At 43.3% G+C, this 23,717-nt stretch overlaps 1 protein-coding gene across 2 annotated transcripts in view; it reads left to right on the top strand.

Annotated features, from left to right (window-relative positions):
• Positions 1–3,124: 3,124 nt before the first annotated feature.
• Positions 3,125–23,717, top strand: part of GAN (gigaxonin) — a 41,023-nt gene continuing 20,430 nt past the window's right edge. For both annotated transcript variants that reach the window (XR_003528238.1, XM_027646705.1), the window contains exons 1-9: positions 3,125–3,335; positions 16,816–16,930; positions 17,770–18,120; positions 18,594–18,811; positions 19,659–19,780; positions 20,262–20,374; positions 21,470–21,619; positions 21,914–22,050; positions 22,538–22,666. Coding sequence is in view for 1 of the 2 variants with exons in the window: in XM_027646705.1 (XP_027502506.1) it covers positions 3,169–3,335; positions 16,816–16,930; positions 17,770–18,120; positions 18,594–18,811; positions 19,659–19,780; positions 20,262–20,374; positions 21,470–21,619; positions 21,914–22,050; positions 22,538–22,666 (1,502 nt within the window). In the remaining variant the exon portion in view is untranslated. The remainder of the gene's footprint in view (positions 3,336–16,815; positions 16,931–17,769; positions 18,121–18,593; positions 18,812–19,658; positions 19,781–20,261; positions 20,375–21,469; positions 21,620–21,913; positions 22,051–22,537; positions 22,667–23,717) is intronic.

Raw genomic sequence — 23,717 nt, 5'->3', positions numbered from 1 at the left:
TGATATTGGCAAAAGACACCAGCTCTGGGGTTGTTCCTTTTGATCTCAAAAAGTTTGGATTTAACAAGTGCCCACAAATATTTCTGAAACTCTAAGATGGCAATGAATCAAAAGTCTAACCATTATTATAGATTGTATTTTAAGGATTTTTCTTCAGAATTTCTTCTGTAGAACTCATAGGGTTATGGTTTTAGATGATCATGAGTTTGGACACAGGAGTTAATTGACTTCTAAGGAACTAATTCTTACTGGTAGAGATGACATGATAGGGAAACACTCACCATAAAAGCAACCTGTAGTCTAAGAAAGTAAACCTGTTATTTACATTCATTCAGAAATAATGTAGAAAATAAATTGTAAGAACTTGTCTTGGGTATGATTTTTTAAACAAAATGGGCCATATTCCCTTGGTCAGTATTACAGAGGACTTGATTAGCATCAAGTCTGTAGTCAACCTGAAGAGAAAAACAGTGATGTAAATCTGGATTTGCCAATCCCAGTATCCTCCTGTGGCAGAGACAAGAGGGATAAAACCACGTGGCTAATCACAAATTTGTTCAAGAATGTTTTTAGTGGTTGCAATGCTAATCTGATGAAACATTTACCCTGAATATGGTAACACACCATATCATTTCCAGGCTGACAGCAGCACAGGGAATGTTAGATATGCTTTGCCAAGTGGCTGCATGGCTTGTGGGTTTTTTTGATGTGGCAACATGGCACGTGGTAATGAGTGTCATTTGGTTTGCTGCTGACAAACTGTAGGAAATCTCAAGGGCAGAAAGGTTTGAGTCTTCTTTTGCAGAAATTTAAGCCATAGATTAGCCCAGTAAAGCTCATGGAGTTATTGGAATGGCTTAAAACAAATCTAGATTGAGTGACTGCAAATAAAACTAGAAAGGATAGGTATCTCAACTGAAAAAAGTATATACTAGAGTGATAGAATCAGGCCACGGGTATGAATCATATCATTACCTCAGAGCTGTTACAAGTGGACCTTGGTAGAGTGGTTTGGTTTGTTGTTGTTTTGGGTTTGTTTTTTTTTACCAAGACTTTCATTAAATTGAACAAATAACAAGGTATAATAAATAATTTGTTCTCTAGAAGCGGGTATTATCTGTTACACCTTGTCTTATTGCCCCACATTTGCAGCAGGAGGAAGCAGAGACAATGTTTACTAGGACAAGTCAAAAACCAGAAATACAACAATGTTTTCCTGTGTAACAGGAGGCACGGAAACACACCAGTGTCTTTCTTTTTAAATAACCAGGCCACTCAATGACAGCTTTTGCAATAATTCAAACCACTGTTCCCCTGGGTATGCAATTACCACAGTATTAATAACAAGTAGTCAAGGTGCAGCGTGCTCTCTGCCTTCATTACCCTCAAAGAGAGCTGGGAATGTGTCCTCTGGATCTGTTGTGCTCCTCCTCATTCTACACTTGACATCCTGAGTAATTACACCCAAGCCAGAAGAGGCGGCCTTCTAATATTTGTAAAGGGGTAGTATAACCATAAGTGTTGCAAAGTTGCTGGTGTTTCATGCACATTAGCATGATTTGAGGCCTCCATGAAACATCCTCTGCTCCTAAAACTCTTGTTCAGAGGTGCACAGCAAACCTGGAGCCTGGTGCTCAGGTAAGCACTGTAAGCATTGGCTCAAAGGGGGCTGTGCCCACTCCCCACCCAGGCACTGAGAGTAGGGTTTGCACTGCGGGGTCTCCACGTGTGGATGTCCCAGCTGCAACCTCCATCTGGACAACAAACCAGCATTGTGTCTAGCTGGAGAAGAACAAGGCTGCCTTTGTGAAGGCGTTCATTTGGGGTCACTTCCAGACACCTTAATTCATTTTCCAAGTGGTAAAATGGAGACAGCATCAAACTGAACGGAGGATAACATTTTGTCACATTTCACAGAAATGCAAGTAATAATAAAAGCATGTGACCCACCACAGCTTTGCTAGACCAGGCCCTCTGAAAATGTTACTGTCCCAGTGGAGCAATGGACAGTGTGACATCCATCTGGGTGTTCCACAGCCTGAGAATTCCCAGTCCAGCTGTGCTCAGCAGCGCAGGGAATGCAGTGAGCTGCTGTGCTGGGTCCCTCCTGGCAGCACCGGCTGGGTGTGTGTTTTAGAGCAGATCACAGCTTTTGAAACACTTTCACTCAGAGTGCAAATAGTTTCACTGCTTAAATACTGAATGCTGTTAAGAAAGCAGATGGAATCAAGTCATCTCTTAATGTGCAATTAAGTGTGTTAATCAACAGCCTAAAATTTAGCTTGTGAACAGTCCTGAAGGAGATCTCCTTTGCTGGAACAGGCTGTGTTTCCAGCAGGCAGCTGTGGAAAGCGGCACTATCGCAGTGAGTCTCGCTGTACTTAAATCTGATTCTCTTACTTTTCCTCATGCTAGTGCCAGTCATGTTCATCTCCAGCATGCAAAAGGGAACAAATAGATAAATGTAAGACCAGTTTTACAGAATAACAGAATCAACTGGGTTGGAAAAGAACTCGGAAATCATCAAGTCCAGCCTATGACCAAACACCAGCCTGTCAACTAGACCACTGGAGTGCCACGTCCAGTCTTTCCCTAGACACCTGCAGGATGTCTAATCCAATGTCTAATCATCCTCTATGTGAAAAAATTCCTCCTGATGCCCAAGCTAAACCTCCCCTGGCGCAGCTTAGGACCGTGTCCTCTTGTCCTGTCCCTTGTTCCCTGGGAGCAGAGCCCGATCCCCCCGGCCCTACCCTCCTGTCAGGGAGCTGGAGAGTGACAAGGTCCCTCCTGAGCCTCCTTTTCTCCAGGCTGAGCCCCCCCAGCTCCCTCAGCCATTCCTCACTGGACTTGTGCTCCAGACCCTTCACCGGCTCCCCTGCCCTTCTCCAGACCTCCTTTAGCCACATTTCAGAGCCGAGAGGGGACAACACAGACACTTCAGGGATAACACCCACACTCCCGCGACCGTGCCGAGCTCAGGGTCCCCGCCCCGCCCCGGCGGAGGGGCGGCGGTGCCGGGGCGGGCGGGCCGGGCCACCCCCGCGGGGCGGCGCAGGGAAATGATGCCGGCGGATGATGTCAGCGGCGGGCGGGCGCTCAGCCATGGTGTGAGGGCAGGGACTGAGCCGGCCCGGCCCGGCCCGGCTCGGCGGCGGCAGCAGCACCATGTCGGGGCCGAGCGCCGTGTCGGACCCGCAGCACCCGGCGCGGCTGCTGCGGGCGCTCAGCTCGTTCCGGGAGGAGACGCGGTTCTGCGACGCGCACCTGGTGCTGGAGGGCGAGGAGATCCCGGTGCAGAAGAACATCCTGGCGGCCGCCAGCCCCTACATCAGGTACGGCCGGGCCGGGCCGGGCCCGCGGCCGCTCGGAGCGGGGCAGAGCCGGGGTTACATAAGGAGGCTGGGCAGGACGGAGCAGCCCGGGAAGGCCGGCGGGGGCTCTGCGGACCCTGCGGCGCCTCGGCCCGGAGTTGGCCCGAGCGCCCCGGGAGGGCGTGGAGTGTCCCCCTGTGGGGACATTCAAACCCTCCTGGACGCGTTCCTGCTCCAGGTGACCCTGCCTGGGCGGCGGGGTTGGACTGGGATGATCTCCAGAGGTCCCTTCCAACCCTAGCAGTCCTGTGTTTCTGTGGGAGCAGCAGCTGGGCCGGCTCCTTCCCTCCTTCCCTCCCTCAGGCCGGTGCCGCCGGGCTCCTCCGCAGGAGCCGCCGTGTTCTCGGCATCAAACCGCTGCTTTTTCCAGGTCCCAGAGGCTCTGTCACCCACCGGGGAAAAAAATCCCCCCTCCCCAGCACCTGAATTGCTGCCAAGTGCCTGGCGTGAACAAGCGACCCACAAAGAACGAGCTGTGCGGATGGTCGGGGAGGTGTCCGAGGGGCAGCATCCCAGGGGATGCCGTGAGGAGCTGGGCCGAGTCAGCACTTTAGCATCATTTTTTTTTTTATCCTTAACGCCTTTTAGCAAGACAGGGTGCTAGGTGGTGGTTATGTGTCCTGAAGTACATCGACTTTTAAATTAAAAAAAAAACAAAACAAAAAAACCCGGGTTTGTCTCCCCATCCCTTGTGCCCCTACAACATCCAAGAACATCCCTCGGAAATTGCGAGAGGGACAAAGCCCGGCCGTGCCAGGATCGCTGGCAGCTCTTGGCAGCGGGAGTCACCAGCATGTGCTGTCAGAACTGTGCCACTTGACAGCGAGTGCTGGGGAGGACGAGCTGCATTAGCACAGTCATGGTTTCTGATTTCTGAGCTTCTCCTGGGCTGCGTGTCCAGGGAAACCCAGATCCTGGGAAGTCCTGCTGCAGCCACTGACAGCAGTTTGAACCCTGTCACGCTCAGTGCTGACAAGTCCAGTCACATCAGGTAAAGAGAATATACCTGCCACGAGATGTTTATGATGCGTATCTCTGTGTCAGAGAGGGTAAACAAAATGCACGAGTGGGTAATTTCGAAGGGTTTTTGTTTTTTAAGTCCACTCATTTGTGGGTAATAAAGACATAAATTTTGTCTTCATGTGTAAAGCAGGAGCAGACCTTCAGTGCCAGTTAAACACAGGATTATCATAAATCTTTAGCAGACTATTTGTAATGGTTGGGCATTTCTTCCAGGTGCTGCTTCCTGTGAAGTTGTTATAAAATCTGCATTTTTGCCCTAGGTGAGGATGAGGATTCTGTATGCTACTCTCCAAAAAAAAAGCAACTTTCTGCAGTGTCATATTATCATCTGCTTTTAGGCAGTATGGTGTTTTGGGTGACCATCATAGTACAACTTCAACGTTCACAAATACAAAAATAAACTAAAAGTAAATAGAATAGGAAGCTGGTAAATAACTTCTAAATGGTGCTGACTGTGGACAGACTTAATGAAACAGTTCTCTGCATCAACTGAGCTGGCAGAGCTGAGATATAAAATGAAATAAAATTCACAGAGAAGGAAGATCAGCAAGAATTTGCAAAAAAAAGAAATAGTGGAGCCTGTGTACTAATTTTTTTGTCAGTGCTTGTTTTGAGAAGCAGGTTTGGAAGACTGTAGTGGAAAGGAAATCAAAGATGTGAGATTGAAATGAACCTTGATTGAATACTCTTCAAAAGGCCTGAATGCTTTTTAGGTCGTTGGCCATCATGTTTTAGATGACCATATGCCTGACATTAAGTTTCAGAAGAGCTGCTGTAGGTTGTAAGAGGTCGTGTCCTTGGGAAATCTGCTGTTCCACTGTTACAGCAGGATGAATTTACAGGAAATGTGCTTTTTTTTTCTTATTGTGAAAAAAATGCTTGATTAAAAGTTTTTGTAAATTGTTTTATGGAGGAGTAGCTCTTCACAGAATTTTGTCTTAAAGTATTGCATTTTGTTGATCTCTGGAAAATGTACTGGGGAAACACGAGTTAATTGTGTGCGAGGAATAAGAGCGCCAGACACAACTACATTAGCAACAAAACTTGTAGTCATTAGAGCTGTGGTTTTTTTAAACTCAGAATTCTTCAGGTTCAAATCCCATGAAGGAACTCATTAACTATGTGTGAAAGTAGGTTACATGCATTAATATATAAATATGATTAAGTGTGGGGTGGTTTGTGGTGTTTTTTTTTTTAAAGCTAACTCATCTCTTCTCCTCGGGCTTTCAAGATGTAAAGAACCAAAAATACACGGACCTAGTTCTTGTAGGGCACATTAAGAAACACATTTGTATTACCTACCTTTACAGAGCCTAATTTTTACCTGCTGCCTGTCTCTCTTCTTTTTATCACTCCAGGATCTCTCTCTTAGTCCAGCTGGTCTTCACATTGGGTAGAATTGGTCAGGTAGGTTACCAATGTTGGAGCAGTGTGTTTCCAGCCAAGGGTAATGTTTCAGTGGCTCTTTTTGGAGATAAAATTAATCTCCACCTTGTACCTAGTGTATACAAGTCCCATTTATTTTGAGTGTTGGTTTTGCAAAGAAAATCTGTTTAGGTTTCTGTATAAAGAGTTATTGCAGGAGGCTCAAGAATTTCCTGCCCTTGTGTTTTAAGGGTAGCAGATTCCAAAGTGTGCTCTGGTACCACAGGCTGTTACAGACTCCAAATGCCAATTGATTCAGGTTGCTCTCATTTGAAAAATTCCAATACAAAGCTCAGAAAAATCCATTAACTAATTTCAGAAGTAAAAATTGGAAGAAAAATGAGTGGTTATATGAAACTTGTAAGTGAAGCAGTGGGAAGTATGAGTTGATGTTGTGTTTTCAGTGTCTGGCTGTGTCATTATGTGCTGTGGCTGTGGGCAAGTTGGTGGGCGAGTTCAGAAACTGTAGGGTTTGCATGAGTGCTTAGTTTAGGGTGTGAGTAGGAAAATAAGTAGGCATGGACCTCGTGAGGGGGTGGTTGGGTGTGAGCAGAGTCTGTGTATGCTGAAGGATTTGTGCAGCCACAGAGAGAGGAGCGTTACCTGTTTTTTGGTTTTGCATGGAAGCTGTTTGGCTGACTGCTTATGAGTAGGACACTTGTAAATTATAGTGATGTGTTTTCCCTCTAGTTATTTGGCAGCTGGGTTATCCATGCAGCTCAAAGATGGCAGCTTCAGTGGGAAGGGGCCACAGAAACACATGGAATGTTGCTGGTGTCGTGAGTCCCATCTGCCTGTCTAGTCCTTAGGGTGGCTTCTGCAAGTACAGAAAAATAATAAATGCCTGTTTAATTTTTAAATGTTCAGTCTGTGGGACCAGTAAGACTTTAAATTTTTGTGGTGGTTTGATTCTTGAGGTCTTGCCTCAGCTGCCTAATGCCAAGTGGCTCGTAGCCCTCCAAGGACAGTGAGGTCTGGGGTGGTTGTGTGAATTCCTACAGAACTGCCTTACATATACAGGTTTATCTAATCCCTCTGTGTGCCCCTGGAGCAAATCCTGTCATTTGCAAAACACAGAAGTCTTCCTGCATATCTCTAAGATCTTGTGGTATATTCCTGAGCCTGAGAAAAGCAGGGTTCCTCAGGAGGAAAGTGCCATAGGACAAAGCAGTGGTTTGGCTCAAAGTGATGTTCATCCCAGAGAAGTTAAACTGGAGCCAGGTCAGCTCTCAGTTTTCTCTTCTGGAACAAGTCAGCCAGAAGCCTGCACTTCTTTTGTAGCACTCTTTGTCCTGGCACTTGCCCTAATGTAGATCCAGTTCTATTGCCTTGGCTTAATTTATTTAGCTTGAGAGCCCGGTGTAAATTACAGTGGCGTAAGAGGGCTTTTACGAGAACAAACCATGCTTGCACTGGTAAGTTTGGCCTAAGTTGTAGCATATATCCGCCAACCTTTTATAGGATAGACTTGGTCCAAGTATTCCTGGTATCCTCAGCAGTAGCAGCAGATGTTCCCATCCCAACAGATCTGTCACTGTCTGGCATGACTCGTTCCTGGCCAGCTGAAACTTGCAACTCTTAATATTTTGCTCGCTTACTGTCTGCCTGCCTGGATCACAGGGAGCATGTGGGAGCTACCTGAACAAAGAGGATATTTAAGCTCATATTCTTAGACAAACTTAGTGTTGTTAAGCAGGGATTGTGCTGCTCTGTTAGAAATTAAATTAGGACGTTTTTGTTACCTCAGCGAGTTTGGTCTTTGATTTTTCACACATCCACGTGAACAGATTACAGATGGCTGTTTGTGTTCTATACTGTTCCCCAAGGCTTTTTGAACTCAGTAATGGACCAGTAATCATATTTTCATCTTTTTTGAGATGAGCATAATGTAGCTAAAGGAGAATGTAAATGCAAGGTTAAGTTCACGTTATTTTCCATGCACTTGTAAATGGCTGTAAATTGTAAATGGATTATGGTCAGAAATAACCCTACAGCATTTGCATCTTCTCACTTGTGCTGTTCAACCTTCTGACATCTCTAAAACGTTGCAGGCCTTGTGAGACTCTGCACAGCCTCAAAATCATAACCTCTTTGCCGATGCCAAAATAGATTTCCATGGAGATGTGGTGGGACGTGCCCCCGTCACTGAACTCCTGCCCTTTCCTCTGTGTGCTGGCACTTGGAGCATTTGGAATTGTCCTGAAGGCATCCTGCTGAGACACCATCCCTGTGTGAGTGTGTTTGGGAGCATCCCTGAGTACTGGGTGAGAAGTGGGACGGGGCAGTTCTTGTTACACCTGTTGGACAATAAATATTATAGAGCAAGGTCAACTGGAAGCCAGTGCACGCCAGTAGCTTCTGCTGCCAATTTCCTGGTAGCTGTTTTATTTTTATTGACATCTATAGAGACCTTTTATGGTGTTTTAAAACTTTTGTTTCAATTTGGGAGAAGTACTGAAGACAGGAACACAATCAGCAGCTGGAGCTGGGAGGTGTTTGGTTGTCAGGACCCAGTGCTCCCAAGTCCTGGTTTAGCTGAATTACTCTGTGCTTGTGCCAGGGCTGGTTCCCTCTTCACTGGGTGTGCAGGGCAATGTTGTGGTGACTGCACTCTCAAGCAGGGCTTTAAAGCCATGTTGTCTTCAAGGTTGCTTAAGAGAAGTTTGTTTCTGGCAGTCTCCTGGGAGCTTTGCAGCTTGACCTGGCAGTAGGAAGTCAGGAACAGATCAGGCCAGAATTTGCTTCCAGACTTTCAAAGCTGTTTTTCGAATTAGGCATAGTTTTGGTTCGGTTTTGATTTTTAAAAAATTGAACTGCAATGCTGCCTATTATGTTTCAGTGATAACTGAGTTGTAAAGTCTCTGTAACTTTGAGAGGCAATAAATCAAAATAGTTGCCTTGGCCAGAAACTCTCTGCCTGGCACAAGCCAGAAGTGCCTACACACGTGTTATGTTTGGATAAGCAGTTGAGGGGCAACAGTGATAAAGGTGTGTTAAAAGTTTATGGTTTCAGAAGGGATTTAGAAGTCACTATACCAGGCTTGAGTGGGGAGTTGGTTATTTTATTCCTGCTCCAACAAGCCCCTAAAGATGGCCTGAAGGGAGGAAGCCATAAGGCTCTTACCCAGCCCCAAATAGTAAAAAAAAATACAGTTGGGCTGCTGCTACACGTCAGGCAAAGGGAGAACTGGGAATGAGAGCACCTTGTTTACCCAGGAGAACTTGAGGTGAAATTTCTCGTCCTTTCTTTGTATCCGCGTGCCTGATGTAAGAGGCGAGTTGGGATGGAAGGTGTGGCAGGATGGAGCTGCTTGGGATGTCTGGGTAATTTCATACTCTGTAGCTTGCCTTTACACCTGCATTAATTGCCTTGTTTGGCAGAACTTTTATTATTAAAAGAATACTTTTTTATTAGTATTTTTCCTTGCTTGGTTTAAAATGTGTTTTATGGCTCTGAAGTTGCCGATGTGTCCGGAGTTGATGAGTCTGAACTGCTTGATTTGCATTTTGATTATTTTTTTTTTTTTGGTGGGTCTTTTTTCTTTGAGCTTGTTTTGTTTGTTTGGGTCTCATCTGCAGTTACAAAAGGAACTTCTTCCTGCTGTAGACCGATGAAAACAAAAAATAACCAAGGGTCTGAAAGGATTTGTTTCTTCACACTCTGTTCAGGCTCTTACTCTGTATATTGTACAGAGCTTTTTCTCTGTCCTGGTGCTGAGTGCCAGTGTAGTGTTACCTGTGCACAGAGGAGTCTCCAGTCCTGTCTTTGTCTCCTGTATTTTATCTTTTCCTCTGCTTAATATTTCCAAGAAAACAAAATAAATCACTGTTATGGACAGCTTGCTTGTTGCCTATCAAGGAAATATCTTCTTATTACCATGTGGTTGGTGGCTGGTTTATGTCCTCAGGGTGTTGGTTTACATCCCCTGAACAATGTAGGCTGCCTGGTGCAGCTCTTGTTTATGGACACAGTTCATACCCTGCATTGGAGACTCCTGTGCTGGTGAAATCCTGGTTCCTTTTTCCTCTTGGCTGCGTCATCACATTCTGTGATAGTCTTGTAGATCTGTGTTTTCCAGCTCTCACCATATCCAGAGTTCAGGTGCCTCCCTCATTTGGATTCCAAACATCTTCCAGCTGTCCCACAATACTACTCATGCACTTCTAATTTTGTCCATTTGACTTCATACTTATCAGCAATTATGGAAATCTTCCTCTGATGTGGTGCTAATTTCTCCCATGTGCTGTAAGGATGAGTGAGGTATAAAAACCTGGCTAATACAAGTTTCCTCAGCAGATTCATTGGTGTTCTTTCAAATAATGATATTAGTAAGTCACAGGAATGTTTGGGTTATTAGAGACACACTACACAGCATTGCATTTCTTAAATGTTTAATTATAAGCTTAACAGCATGGGTATGGTCCTGCACTTGTTTCTTCTAAAAAGCATTTTTAACAAGTTTAAAAGCAGAGTTAATTTGAAAGAAGATGTATTTTCAAGTAAGACACTGTTCATTTCTTGGTTTAAAACTGTGTTCTGGAAATGTCTTCCTTTGCTATTCCAAGGAAGTCCTGCCTAATAGGTGTAACACTGCTGGAAATCATCAGTTTGGTGAATGGACTCGAGTGTCATGTGGAGCAGAAAAATGCCATCAGTATGATACAGGTTTAGTTCAGGAGGGGCTCTGAGGAGTGATCCATGTGAACCCAGCCTGCTGCCCACAGAAGAACAGGGATTAGATGTTTTTTTCCCACCTTTTAAAAATGAAGGAAAAAAAAAACCCCAACCCCACCTTTTTAAATCCAGTGGCAGGTGTTTCTAACACGGGAAGGTACCTCTTAGACGAACAGCCACTGCTGAACCAGGCCTGCTCATGTGCACAGGTGAGCCTGAGCTGTGCTTTGTGCTGTGACATGAGCTGTGGGTGCCCAGCAGCTCATCTGTGTTGCTCGTGTTTGACTTGTTTGTGAGCTCAGCTGGTGCAGTTGCTCGGTTGTTTTCCAGCTTGGCTGAAGAAAGCCAAAGTGAAATGAAAAGGCAGGTCCTTGGTGCTGCTGAGAAGCTCCCAGGGTCCGTTCCTGGGCACTGTTTGTCGGGTGTGTGTTCTGTCTACTTAGGGCTAACTCACATGTTTAGGCAAGACACGCTGGTTGAGGGTAGATTTCCAATTTAGATTACAATCTAACTCTGGATGAGCTCAGTGTAATCAGAGTAATTTCAGATTTTCAGGGTAAACAAGCTCTTCACTGAGCAAAGCCCATGAGCCCTGTGCATGTCCCCTGTGCTGCTGCTGCTGAAGGAATTGCCTTGTTCCCTTTCTTAGAGAGAGGAGGGGAAGCCACATTTTTGCCTGACTTAAACTTTCCAACAGATGAAAAAATCAGGTTATTCCTGGGTTTTGTTTCTCTTCAAGCAAGCAAAGCAACTTCTGCAGGTTTTTGTGCTGAGCTGTTAGGTGGATTACTTTGCCTTGAGATGTGATGTTGCAGTTACAGATAATCTTAAGGAGAGAGACGTAGGACAGACACAGAAGAGGCATAGCCAAAATCCTCTGAGAGCTGGCACCCTTTGCAGGGTGTGGTGAAGACTGGCTTTTATGTGTGGTGCTAAAGGCCAGGGTGCGACCTCAAAGGAAACCTTCTGATTTGGTTGTAAAATATCTTTTTGGAGGATGGCAAGTGGGTGGAGTGAACTGCTGCATCATGTTTTTTATGTCTGACCTGTTTAATAATGTGATTATTAAGGGGGTTTTTTTGCACGTAGAGAGACCAGCTTTCATGGGAGAAAATATTGCAAGGAGAAAGGCAGACAAATGGAAAACTTCACCATTAAAATGGTCAGTCCTGAGCAGGACTTCATTAGATTTAACATGGAAAGCTTATACTTGAAAGACTTAAACCTACATAAGGAGGCTCAGACCAGGAGGAAACTGAATTGACCTTCTGTTTGCATCAAAAGCAGATTTTTTAAGTTTTCTCCTTACTGATGCAAAATCTCCAAGTACTCACTTGCCATTTTGGGGACTGAGTCATCCTTGTGAGTGTGTTTTAGGTTCGGTGCATGTCTTTGCTGGAAGCATTTGTTGGAGGTACAGCTTCATTTTAGAACGCTGATGCTCTCTAGAGAAGGCCAAAACACTGGTGCAGGTAAAGGATATATCAGCAAACCCCAATTTTATTACTCTTTGGTTCGGAAGGATGGCTCTGCTACTTCACTGTTGAGGTTTGTTGGTGTGGCAATACTGGCAAGGCTTGTGTAGACCAGCCCTTACGGTTAATCTGGAGCAAAATCATTCATTTGGCAAGACAGCTGCTTTCCAAAAGCCGAGTGTCTCCCTTGGCTCCTGCAGTCTGGTTCCTGACACCCAGCTCTGCCTGTGGAAGTAGGTCAGGGAACTGCGGCGCGATGACGTGAGAGCAGGTAAAAGTTTTGTGTTGCAAAGCATCAAAGCCAAAGGGTCTGTCTCTTGTTCCCCGGATTTTTAGGTTGCTGCTCGCTGTAAATATAAACCTGCTTGGGGTGGCTGTGGTCTGGAGCACTCTCACAGGCACAGTCTTTGCAGACAGGTGTTTGCTTTACCTGTTTAGGTACCAATATACCAGCGCTCGAAGATTAAAGCATTCCAAGGCTTGTGCTGTTGTTCTCTTTATAACTTAGGCCACTATTGTAAAAACACACCAGTTACCTTTTCTTAACAGTTCACAAATAAGGCAGAGATTTTAAAGATAAAAATATTCCCAGAGAATTATGTCTGACTCAGGAAAACAAGCGCTATTGGTGGCAGCTGAGTTCTTTGTTTGAATTTTCATTTTGTTTGCTGTTAAGTCTGGCTGGATTTTTTAAAATTTTTTTTTTTTAAATTATTATTCCCCTCCTGTAAAATTTCATCTGTAAAATGTAAGAAAACCAAGTTTTCAGACACGTGGACTTTTTTTTCAGTGTGCTTGTCATTCATCTTAACTGTCCCACTGTCTGGTGCTGTCACAGGGATTTGGCTATAAGGTTGAAAGGATGATTGTGTTTTTCTTTGTTTTGCTCTTTTAAAATGACAGTAAGTTGGAAGAGCCACCTGAATTTTAACAAGAACTGTGGACAGTCTTAATTTACCTGTTGGTTTGCTTTTTGTTTGTTTGTGGGGGGTTTTTATTACTGTTTGAATTTGTTTTATGCAATTAGATGTGAATTGTCACTCTGGCAATATCAGCATCTGTCCTTAAGCCCTATTTTGATTTTGAGAATTCACCTTGTTTATATTGCTTACACGTACAGAAGAGGTACTGGTATTGTTTTCCTCCTTCTGCCTTATGTAGTGTCATTTGAGATGACTCATTAGGACTGTATTCCTTAAGTGATGTGGAACAGCAGATTCTAAATTTGTCACACAGACAACATCAAAACACAGCATCAACCCAGTTGTTCTGATGCCACTTGCCCAAGGTGTTGTGTTTGCCAAGCAGTTTTCCTGAGGAGGTGCAAGAGTTTGGGGTGGATGTTGAGCATTTGTAGAACACTGTTTATGTTACTGGAAGCAATTTCAGCTTATGGTGATGATCTTAATTAAAAAATGGAAAATATTGGTTTAAAGCATGTATGGAGTCAAGCTGTTCAAAATTAAGTTACTTGATAGAACAGGATGGAGAAGTTGCCATATTTTATTTCCCCCAGCTCTGTGTGTGTTTCAGTTGTGCTCCACTCCCAGCTCAAGGGTTTTCTGGTTGGCTGGGGGGGTTATTTCCCTCTAAATCTTGATGTTCTGGTCTTCCATCTGAATTAAGGAAGACCAAGGCAGCCTTTTCTGCTGTGGTTTGGCAGCTTGGAGAGCTTTTAAAGTAATTAGGAATGTTGTCCACAGTAGGAAGCTGTCACATGCATGTGTCAGAAGCAGCTGTGCTGCAGCTGGGCCCATCTCTGCACCTTGGGTTGCAGCTTTCAGCCACACAAATCACAGGCTGAGTAAATCACCCTGAGGAAGAGTGTGGTGGAAAGCAAACACCCTCCTCCTGGGATGCTGACAGATTGGGAAGCCTGTGCTTAAGCATATCTAGTAACTTTAGAAAATAAGTGGAATTTGATAGAGGACCAGGGTTAAATGTTTCTCCATGTGCCCACTGTCTTTCTGAACTGGGAGCAAACATGGTTTGAAATGTTCTCGTTCTGCCTGTGCTATGACAGAGGTGCCCAGGCCTCAGTTTGCTGGTGAGATGTGGGTGCAGGTCACAGCTGGTGCTGGGTGATGCAAGAGGAGACAGAGCTCCTTGCCCTCCGATTCCATACCTCCTACTCTTTTCTCTCCTCATTCACCTTCTTTCCTTTAGACTCACAATTTTCTTTCTTACACTTTTCCAGCCCCAAACCTGGTTATAATATGCCCTTGCATCATGTTTTCCCTCCCCTCTTCCCAACAGGCAGTTGCTGTCCTGCAGTGCACGATGTGAATGACAAGGAGCACCTCCAGCTGCCTTTGGGAACGGCTCCCATGTCATAGCTCAGAAGTATTTGTACCAAAATAAATAACCTTGTAGCTTATTAACCAACAAAATAAAGTCATGTGACAGATGGATAACTATTGCTTCCCATGACACATGATAGGAGCAAAACTTAGTCTGAACTGGGATGCATTTGCATAAGGTGAATGTTTGCCTCCATACGAGTGTCTGCAGCTGAAATCATTTGATTTGTTTTCAAGGTTATTTTCCTGCTTTGACTTTGTGTTTTGGCCCTGCATCTGGGGCTGGGCCCTTTCTTTTCAGATTACCAACTGTTGATGCCTGAAAAAATACACAGTAATTAGAACATCTAGCCTGATAAGACCCAAAAACTCTGAGCAACAGTTTCTTGTTACCAGGAAGCGTCAGTGTGAAGTCCACGCAATGAGGTGATTTAGCTTGGGTGTGTGCAGGTGATGCTAAGATGAAAGATAAATAGCACTAGTCCTTTCCCTAATCTCCCCATTAGTGCTGGCATCAACATGTTTATTATATGCCTTGGGCCTTTTTTGAGCCCCACAGTGTGTTGGACTGTCCAGGTTCTGGGTGGATACTGCTCTGTGTTTGACCATACCAGCTACTCACAGGTACCTGACACACCTGAGATCCAGGTGCCATCCAACTGCCTCTCTTTTCTGCTGAAGGAAGCCACCTGCTGCAAACCTTGATATATTTTATGTTAAATGAAAAGAAAAAAACTGTTTCATCCCGGGAAACAAGTTACAGCTTTCGTTACAAACCAGGAAACCTAAAACTGGAGTGTAAATGGAGGTGGTGGTAGTAGTACTAAAACTGAGGCAGTTTGAATAGATTTGAAAATGTGTGTGAAGAAGCCTTTTGCTCTGTGTTGGAGTTGAAAAGCTCTCTTAACCTGTGTTATATGGTCTGTAATTGCTTTGGAGTTTGTAGGCAGGAAAAGTGCACATTCCACATGGGCAAGGATGGCTCCAGCTGAGGTACATGTTGTTCGTGTTGCTGGACATGTACATTTGGGTTAGAAATTTTCAACTGACAAGTTGTAAATCAGTGTCTGCTATTGCAGCATGTGCTTTAGTGGGAGTCACCTAATTTTCCTAATCTCTTTCCAAGTGTTAGGAAACAATTTCCTAATCCATACCATGTTGTTGTTGTTATTTGTATTATAACTTGTGCCCTACAAACACTGAGAGGAGCCGAGCACCTCTGTCTGCAGTGTAGGAGAGGGATGTGAAGACAAGACCACAGACATGATTAAGTAGAGGGCTAAAATTACCATCCTTATTCACACTTAAAAATAGCTCCTTACAGACCAAGGTTTTATTTGATGTGAGTTGTAGCTTATTTTGTGAGAAACTAATTTGTTCTGATATGAGTAAGTAAAGCAGAATCTGCCCTGAGCTAAGTCCTATTTATGTATTAGTGTGAACATGGATAGCAGAACACTGACAAACTGGTCACTTCCAGCTTAGCAAAGCCACAGCTTTTCACATTAAGAAAATAATTCTATCTAAGAATATATTCAAATGAATGTAAAAATGCTTTTAAGGCTTTTGTGTGCTGGGATTTACGTATAGATATATAAATATACACAGAGGTAATAAAACAAGTTTTCTGGTCTTTATATAATGTGTTCTTCATTGCCTAAAGTGTGGAAAAGAGACATTCAAAATGATCTTTTATTAGCTCTCATGGCTGTTTGCACCAGACTGGTGGACACTGCTCACTTTTGAAAGCTTCAAGTTATCTTTCCTGGAAGAAGTGTTTGCACAAACAGCTGATGGAAAGCAAAGTGTCTGCTGTGTTGTTATTATTAGTTCCCCATCTTTTCCCCCAGTCCCTCTCCTTGCTGTTCAAAGACACATCACAGTGCTCCTGGTATTTTTAAAGGAATTGCTCACAAGTGAGGTGTCCACTGATGCAGATGAATATTTAAAGCTCTGCTGAGCAGCACATGGGCTGTTTCCTGCAACTATGAGCACATGGCTTGGTTACAGCCAGGCATAGCATTAGGCTGATAACATCATAAACTACACAAAATGGTAATGCAGTCCAAATATTTGTGCTGCCAGTGAATATTCTGATCGCATCTGCTCACTCTAATTATTTCTTTCTTGGTAAAATGTTTGGGGTTTTTTGTTTTGTTTTGGGTTTTTTTCCACCTTTAGAAAAGCAAATTCTTGTGTTTCATCTGTCAGCAGAGCTGCTGTTCTGTTGGAAGGGTCTGAGTGAAGTTTTTGAATGCTTGTGATGAATGAGCTGGGATAAAAAGTACTTTGGCTCTTTCATGCCCTGGGTGGTTTGCAAGGCTGAAGTGTTTGTTCAGTTTGGAAATGTGATGAGCAGTATCAGAGATCAGACCTACATCCTTTCCGTGCTGATTCAAGGGACAGTTTTCACATCACACTGGAAGGTTTTAACATCCCTGCTCTAGCTCAAGTGACTCACAGGTAGCGTTTGTTTCCTCCAAAACAAATGCAACAATGCCCAGATTTTTGAGCTTTTCTCTTTTTCTTGTCTCCTCTCTTAGAACAAAATTGAATTACAATCCTCCAAAGGATGATGGCTCAACGTACAAGATTGAACTCGAAGGGATATCTGTTGATATCATGAAAGAGATACTAGATTACATCTTCAGCGGGCAGGTATGGTATTAAAAAGAACTAGACAGCAGCTGGACTGTTTGTCAAAATAACTTGGGTTTTAACACTGTCCTGAAAGATAAACCTGCTGAGGTTTAAAGCTTTGTGATGAAACTTCTGCAAAGTGAGGCTGTGCATGTGAAGTAGAGGCATTAAGCTCTGTAGTTGTCTCTGCCTCCTGCAGCCGGGGAGGACTTTAAAATTTAGAGTCAGTGTCAAATGCTTGTATTAAAATTGGTGGCTGCCTTCAATAACCTGCCTTAAAGCATGCAGTCTGTGTCAGCTGTGAAAGAGAACTGGTTTGGTGGTAGCTGTAGAGATTGAGACCCCATCACTGACCATTACAGTCCATCAGGTGTCCTCCCTCAGTGCCCTTCGTGCCCAGCTGTCTGGCCTCTTGTTGCTGCCACTGTGCCCCTTCAGATCCGTGTGGCAGGAGCCTTAGCAGGAATTAAAGTTGGTGTGTCCAGTTTATTTGGAACCAGACTGACATTGCTGAACGAGTTTTAATTTTCAACAGAAAAAGAAAAGGCAGATGTGGCTTGAAAACATTATTTATGTATTGCAGCAAAACTCATTTTAGGCTCCCAGATGAGATGAACAATTTTATGGTTGGTTTCTTCAGGCGCAAAATTCTGCTCGACACCTTCTGCCAAGCAAATGGCATCCTTTCCATCCCTGTGTTCATTTCTAAAGGGGTAGCAGTCATATCAGTTTCTCCTAATTTTTACACTGGCATTAATGCTCCATTTTTCAGCCACTGAGATTGAGGGTAATGAATGCGGGCATGTCATGGAACAAATGAGTGATAGTAGCTATAACTTCTAAATTAATTCTTGCAGATCAGGCTAAATGAAGAAACTATCCAAGATGTGGTACAGGCAGCTGATCTCCTGCTGCTTACAGACTTAAAAACTCTCTGCTGTGAGTTTTTAGAAGGTTGCATAGCTGCTGAGAACTGTATTGGTATTCGGGACTTTGCACTGCACTATTGTTTGCATCATGTTCACTACCTTGCCTCAGAGTATCTGGAAACTCACTTTCGAGATGTCAGCAGCACAGAGGAATTCTTGGAACTGACTCCTCAAAAACTGAAAGAAGTGCTGTCGATGGAAAAGCTCAATGTTGGAAACGAAAGATACGTCTTTGAAGCGGTGATTAGGTGGATTTCTCATGATTCAGATTCCAGAAAGGTCAGGACATCCAAATGTTTGTATTTTGAATGTGGTGCAGATTGGAGTGTTTATTCTAATCAGTGGGAACTTGAAATAGAACTGTTTCTTTCAGGACTAATCTTGCACTTATGGAATTAATTGAATTTTGCTTGGAATGCAGACAATGGGATTGCAAGTAAAAGGGTGAAAGCGCTGTGGGTGATACATCATTTGCTGCCTTTATTATTTGATAGGCAATAAGAAAAAAAATACCATTTTGGCATTTGATGATATAATCTTGTTTTCGTGGAGAGAAAGCAAGTAGCATGTTTATGGAGAAATTTTGAGGACCTGATGCATTTTCTCAGTAACATTGTGCTGTATAGTTTATTACTTCCAAATATCAAAACCTCTTAAGTATTTGACGAATACAGAAGCGTCTGTAGGTACGGGTGCCTCAGTGCTGTCGTGTAAAAGGTGGGTGATTCCCTGGCATCCCTGTCTCCCCTCAGGTTCACATGAAGGATGTCATGTCAGCAGTGTGGGTGTCGGGCCTGGACGCGGCGTATTTACGGGAGCAGATGATGAGCGAGCCGCTGGTGCGGGAGATCGTCAAGGAGTGCAACAACATCCCGCTGACACCCCCCCAGCAGGGAGAGGCCATGCTGGCCTCCTTCAAGCCCCGGGGCTACTCCGAGTGCATCGTGACTGTTGGGGGGGAGGAACGAGTGTAAGTGTGCAGTGGCATCGCGGCTGGTGCCAGAGCCAGCGCCTGGAGTTCATGGCAGTCTGAAAACACGGCGTGGAGGGAGCATGTGCACCTGCTACTCTGTCGTTTAAGTTTGGTTTAGGTTGGTCAGATGCACCTGAAATACCTCTGGGAGTGATTCAACAATAAATAGCTATTTTGTTTCTGACATTCAACATGTAGTAAACTAAGGGTAGGATGTGTTGTTTGTTCAGCACAGAACGTTGGAGAAATGCCTTTCTGAAGGTCTGAAAAGCATCTATAACAAAACTTAAATGCAGCCAACGTGTGCTTTTACTGTTTTGTTTATAATAGCTGTGGTTCAAAAAACCAAGTCATTAGTGGTGCATCTGAGCTGCCAGATGAAAATTCCTGTTCTGCACAATAATCCCTTTCTCTTCTTGAGTAACCCCTGCAACAGGGGGGAAGGTTCTGTCCTGTTCAAATAAATTTAGCCTTTAGATGTTAGCTCTTTATAGAAGTGTAGTAAACTACTCAGATAACATTTTGCATGTCAGTTTGTGAATCACTTTACTCAAACATTACTAATACACTCTGTGAGTTATTTTTAGCTGTTCAAAGTTCTTAAGAAAGAGTACAGGAAGGTACAGTAGGAGTGAAGTGCAGCTGCTTTTTGTCTCCAGTCTGTACAAACTCAATTTACATGTTTGGTTTGTGGGTCTTCTCCTTACCAGGGCAATGCCACACATGATGAATATATATGAAAACGTGAACAAACAAATTTTGGACACAAGGTGTTAACAGTGAACTTGTAAAACTCTGTCTTGTCTTTCTGTTTTTGTTTGTTCCCTCCCCACCCTGTGTTCAGATCACGGAAACCAACCTCAGTGATGCGGTGTATGTGTCCTCTTTATGATCCCAATAGACAGCTCTGGATTGAACTTGCTCCTATGAGTATTCCAAGGATCAATCATGGAGTATTGTCAGCAGGTAAAGGGGAACTTTGTATTTTTAAAGTCAATATTATGAAAACTTACCAGTGCCTCAAAATCTGAGATACAGCTTATAATAATATATTTTCTTTAAGATTGACTGCACTGGGGTTATTTCATGCTTCCCCTTTGTCTGCCCAAAACTGTACTTGATTCTGTGAAAATCCCTGTCATCCGAGTGTCTTAAAATCACTATTCCTGCAACGTTTTGTGGGAATCTGCTACATCTGTCTCTCCAGGAGTATTTCATGTTTTAAGTAAATTCTAGTTGCTGCATCACTGAATATGTTGAACAGTATCTGCAGGGGTAGACTGGAGTCAGATATAAGTATGTACTTTGCCTTCTCCAGTCCAGTCTGACCTGTGACTGGTGTGAATCTCTCAGTGAATTCCAGGATACAGCTCACCAGTCACATTGTCTTGCTCAGTGTACAGGTGTGAGTCCTGTTCTTAAGATCATGTTACATTTTGTTTTACAGAGGGATTTTTATTTGTGCTTGGTGGTCAGGATGAAAACAAGGGAACGCTAAGCTCTGGAGAGAAATATGATCCAGACACCAATTCATGGAGTTCCTTACCACCAATGCATGAGGCAAGATCTCTATCTAACTGTTGGGATTTAAGTTTTTACTTTGGCAAAATGTTCCTTTTCTTCTGCAAAATTTTATTCTGAATCTTCAGTCGCATCTTACACATTCGAAATCATGCTGCAGACTGACTTCCTTTTATATCCTGTTGTTGCTCTTGTGGTCTGATGCTGACTGCTGGATCTGGAAAAACTAAACAGTTGGTGAAGAGCTAACTGTAAGATGAACTACAAAATTTCAGGAGTTTCATAATGCATCAGTCATATAGTGTACTTAATGTTCTGCGTGTACTGGCCTTCTAAAACAAGAGAACTCTGAGATGGACAAAGGGATCGGACTGTGCAGAAAACATGGACAGAGGACTGGCCAACATACAGAACTTGGCTTGCACAGACATACTTAGGTTTGGTTTGAGTTAATGCTTCCTTCTTCATACTTACATTCCATCAAAAAGTTAACAGTTTGTTGTTTGTAAACATATATCCTTAATACACCTCTGGTTTTATCTTTGTAGATCAGCACAGGGTGTTTGTTAAGAAATTCTTTGCCCCAGGATTTTCCTCTTTGCAGCCTCTGGTTGGCAAAGGCTTGTAGTTTTGGCTACATCTGTATTTATGATGCATTAAGTTTCCTGCTTACTAAGAGTAAGACTATGATTGTGATGTTCCCTGTTTGCTGTGAGACTGAGGGGAGTGTGTGCCCAAACATACAAAATAGAGGAGCTGCCTTTGCACAGATAATGAGTCTGAGTTTGGCTGCTATAGAGACCTGAAAGCAACAGCTTCATCGTGGAGACCATCACTGTGCAAACTGAAATAGAGCCAAGCTCTGTTCTTAGATTTCTGTGTGGTCTCTTTGGCTTCTGCTGCTCTGCTTTTTTTTTTTTTTTCTTTTAATACCCTTTGTTTAGTTTAGTTGATTAAACTGATAATCTTATGCTGGTGTTTAGGGCTTCACCATTAAAAAAACCAAACCAAAACAAACCCCAGGCATAACACCAATAGCACTTTGCAGACAGATATGCTGAAAAATAAGATTGTATTGATTTGTTCCCAGTGGCTGTTACGTTTTACAGTGTTGACTTTATTGGTATTCCTTAGGCACGACACAATTTTGGTGTGGTAGAGATTGATGGAATTCTGTATATTCTGGGAGGTGAGGATGGTGAAAGGGAGCTGATCTCTATGGAGAGCTATGATATTTATAGCCGGACCTGGACCAAGCAGCCAGACTTGACCATGGTTAGGAAGGTAAGAACTACCTTGTTTAGTACTGCATTACTTATGGTTAAACAGGCAATTATATGTATATATATAAATATATATTTAAACTTTTTTCTTCAAGTAGAAGCCCTAACAAATAATCTCAAAATGAAAAGAGAGACAGCAGCTTATATTAATATACCAAAACAAAACTCTGGCTGAGAATTGTTTGACACATGCTACAGGCAGCCCGAATGCCTCTGTGTGTATAGTTAGTTTTGGGCCTCTCAGTACTGTGCATTTGTGTGTCATTTTGGATATGCTTTTTCTCTTTTCTATAAGATTGGCTGCTATGCAGCTATGAAGAAGAAAATCTATGCAATGGGTGGAGGCTCCTATGGAAAACTCTTTGAATCTGTGGAGTGTTACGACCCCAGGACTCAGCAGTGGACAGCAATCTGTCCTCTCAAAGAGAGGAGGTGAGTGAAAATGGAAGGGGGAACTAGATTGCTGTGTACAACCTTTTCTAACTCTGATGAGAGGAAATTGTCCTTTTGCTGATGAATCCCTGAAGATGGCCCATGAACTTGCCCGTGACTTCCTGAGTCGTGGTGGCCTGTAGTTAACTCATGGCTGAGGAAAAGAGAAGCATCCAGACAATAAATACAAATTTTGTAGAAATGCACTCCTGATGTTATAAGAAATACCTCCTTGATGCAAGATGAAAACTAGAAATTGTAGTTTAGTTGGAACCTCAGCATTTTTTTCAGAGATAAATACTTTTCTGTTTTATGTGGTCTGAATTAGGTGCTTACAATTCAAATCCATGACTTGTCTTGTTGGATATATAAGGAATCTGTGTGTGTGTGTATAAATAAAAAAGTAAGAAATGGTGGAAGTTCAGAAGGATATGTGAACTGGTTTTGATATATTGCATTAATATTTTCTCTGCATTTGGCTTTTCAGATTTGGGGCAGTGGCCTGTGGTGTTGCCTCTGAGCTTTATGTCTTTGGTGGAGTCAGGAGTCGTGATGACAGTCAAGCCAGTGAGATGGTGACGTGCAAATCTGAGTTTTATCATGACGAGTTTAAAAGGTAACTGGCTACAGCTCTAAACATGGAAAATACATGCCTTAGAGTCTTCTGCTTGTTCCCCCACTGCTGCTCCAGCACTTAGAAGCATCTTAGGTCTGTGCTGTGCTCATTTTATTTTTTATGGCCCAGCTTGGCTGTTACTGAAGGTCCATCAGTGGCTTTACCCTCTAACATACCAAACCTAAAGCCCTGGGCCACCATGTCAGTCTTGAGTGCCCCTGAACAGGACAAGGCCCTTGGTCATACAGGTGGTTTGTGGTTCTTCCCCTGCACTCTGCAATTCCCCCAAGTGCAGGGTACTGCTGCCCCTACCTGTGCTCATGCCCAAGGCTTCCTGTGAGTGCTTATTAAAGGTGTTTTCCAGCCTAAATGATTCCATGATTCTATGCAGGAGGGTGTGTATGTACAGGGATATTTCTTCATGATCCAGTCTTTTGCAGCTTAGGGAATTCCTAAGGTAGGGATAAGAAATTTCATACATTTTTACTCCAAGAATTTATAGCTGATGTAGGTTTTTGCCCTAGGAAAGACACTATGGATGCTATACATTCCACAGCCCCCTCTGCATCCTGTGTGGCTGATCTCCTTCTCTTTGTTTTGAATCTGCTTCCAGTTGCTTCATTTGTTATCTCTTGGCTCTGGTGGTGGAATCCACCTTATTACACGTGGTAACTATTCAAAATGTTACCTTAGGCAGATTTTTTTTGTATAGTCACCTTACTCTCCAGTCATAAGACAAGCTTTGGTTTCTTCAGCAACTTTTTTCTTGCATATGACTATAAATTGGATGATTCTCTTTTATAAACTAAATTGAAAAAAAGACTTTGTGGTCAGATGTTTCAAGTCTTGTTGACAGTGGAGAAGATTAGCATGTCTTTATTAGGAGATCAAGACTGATTTATGACAGTGACCTGTATAAAAGGACACAAAAATAGAATAGTAGATGTAAATTCATTATGTAATTTTCTTGCAAGATGTGGTTGTAAAGAGACTAATTTCTGCATGAAGAGGTCTTCTGTGTTGTTCAAAGTGATGTCTAAACTAGCTATAA

This window comes from Corapipo altera, unplaced genomic scaffold, assembly GCF_003945725.1.
Source record: "Corapipo altera isolate COAL_440 unplaced genomic scaffold, ASM394572v1 62, whole genome shotgun sequence".
NCBI lineage: Eukaryota > Metazoa > Chordata > Aves > Passeriformes > Pipridae > Corapipo > Corapipo altera.
Note: the sequence above shows the minus strand (reverse complement) of the source record. Positions and strands in the feature narration are given on the sequence as shown.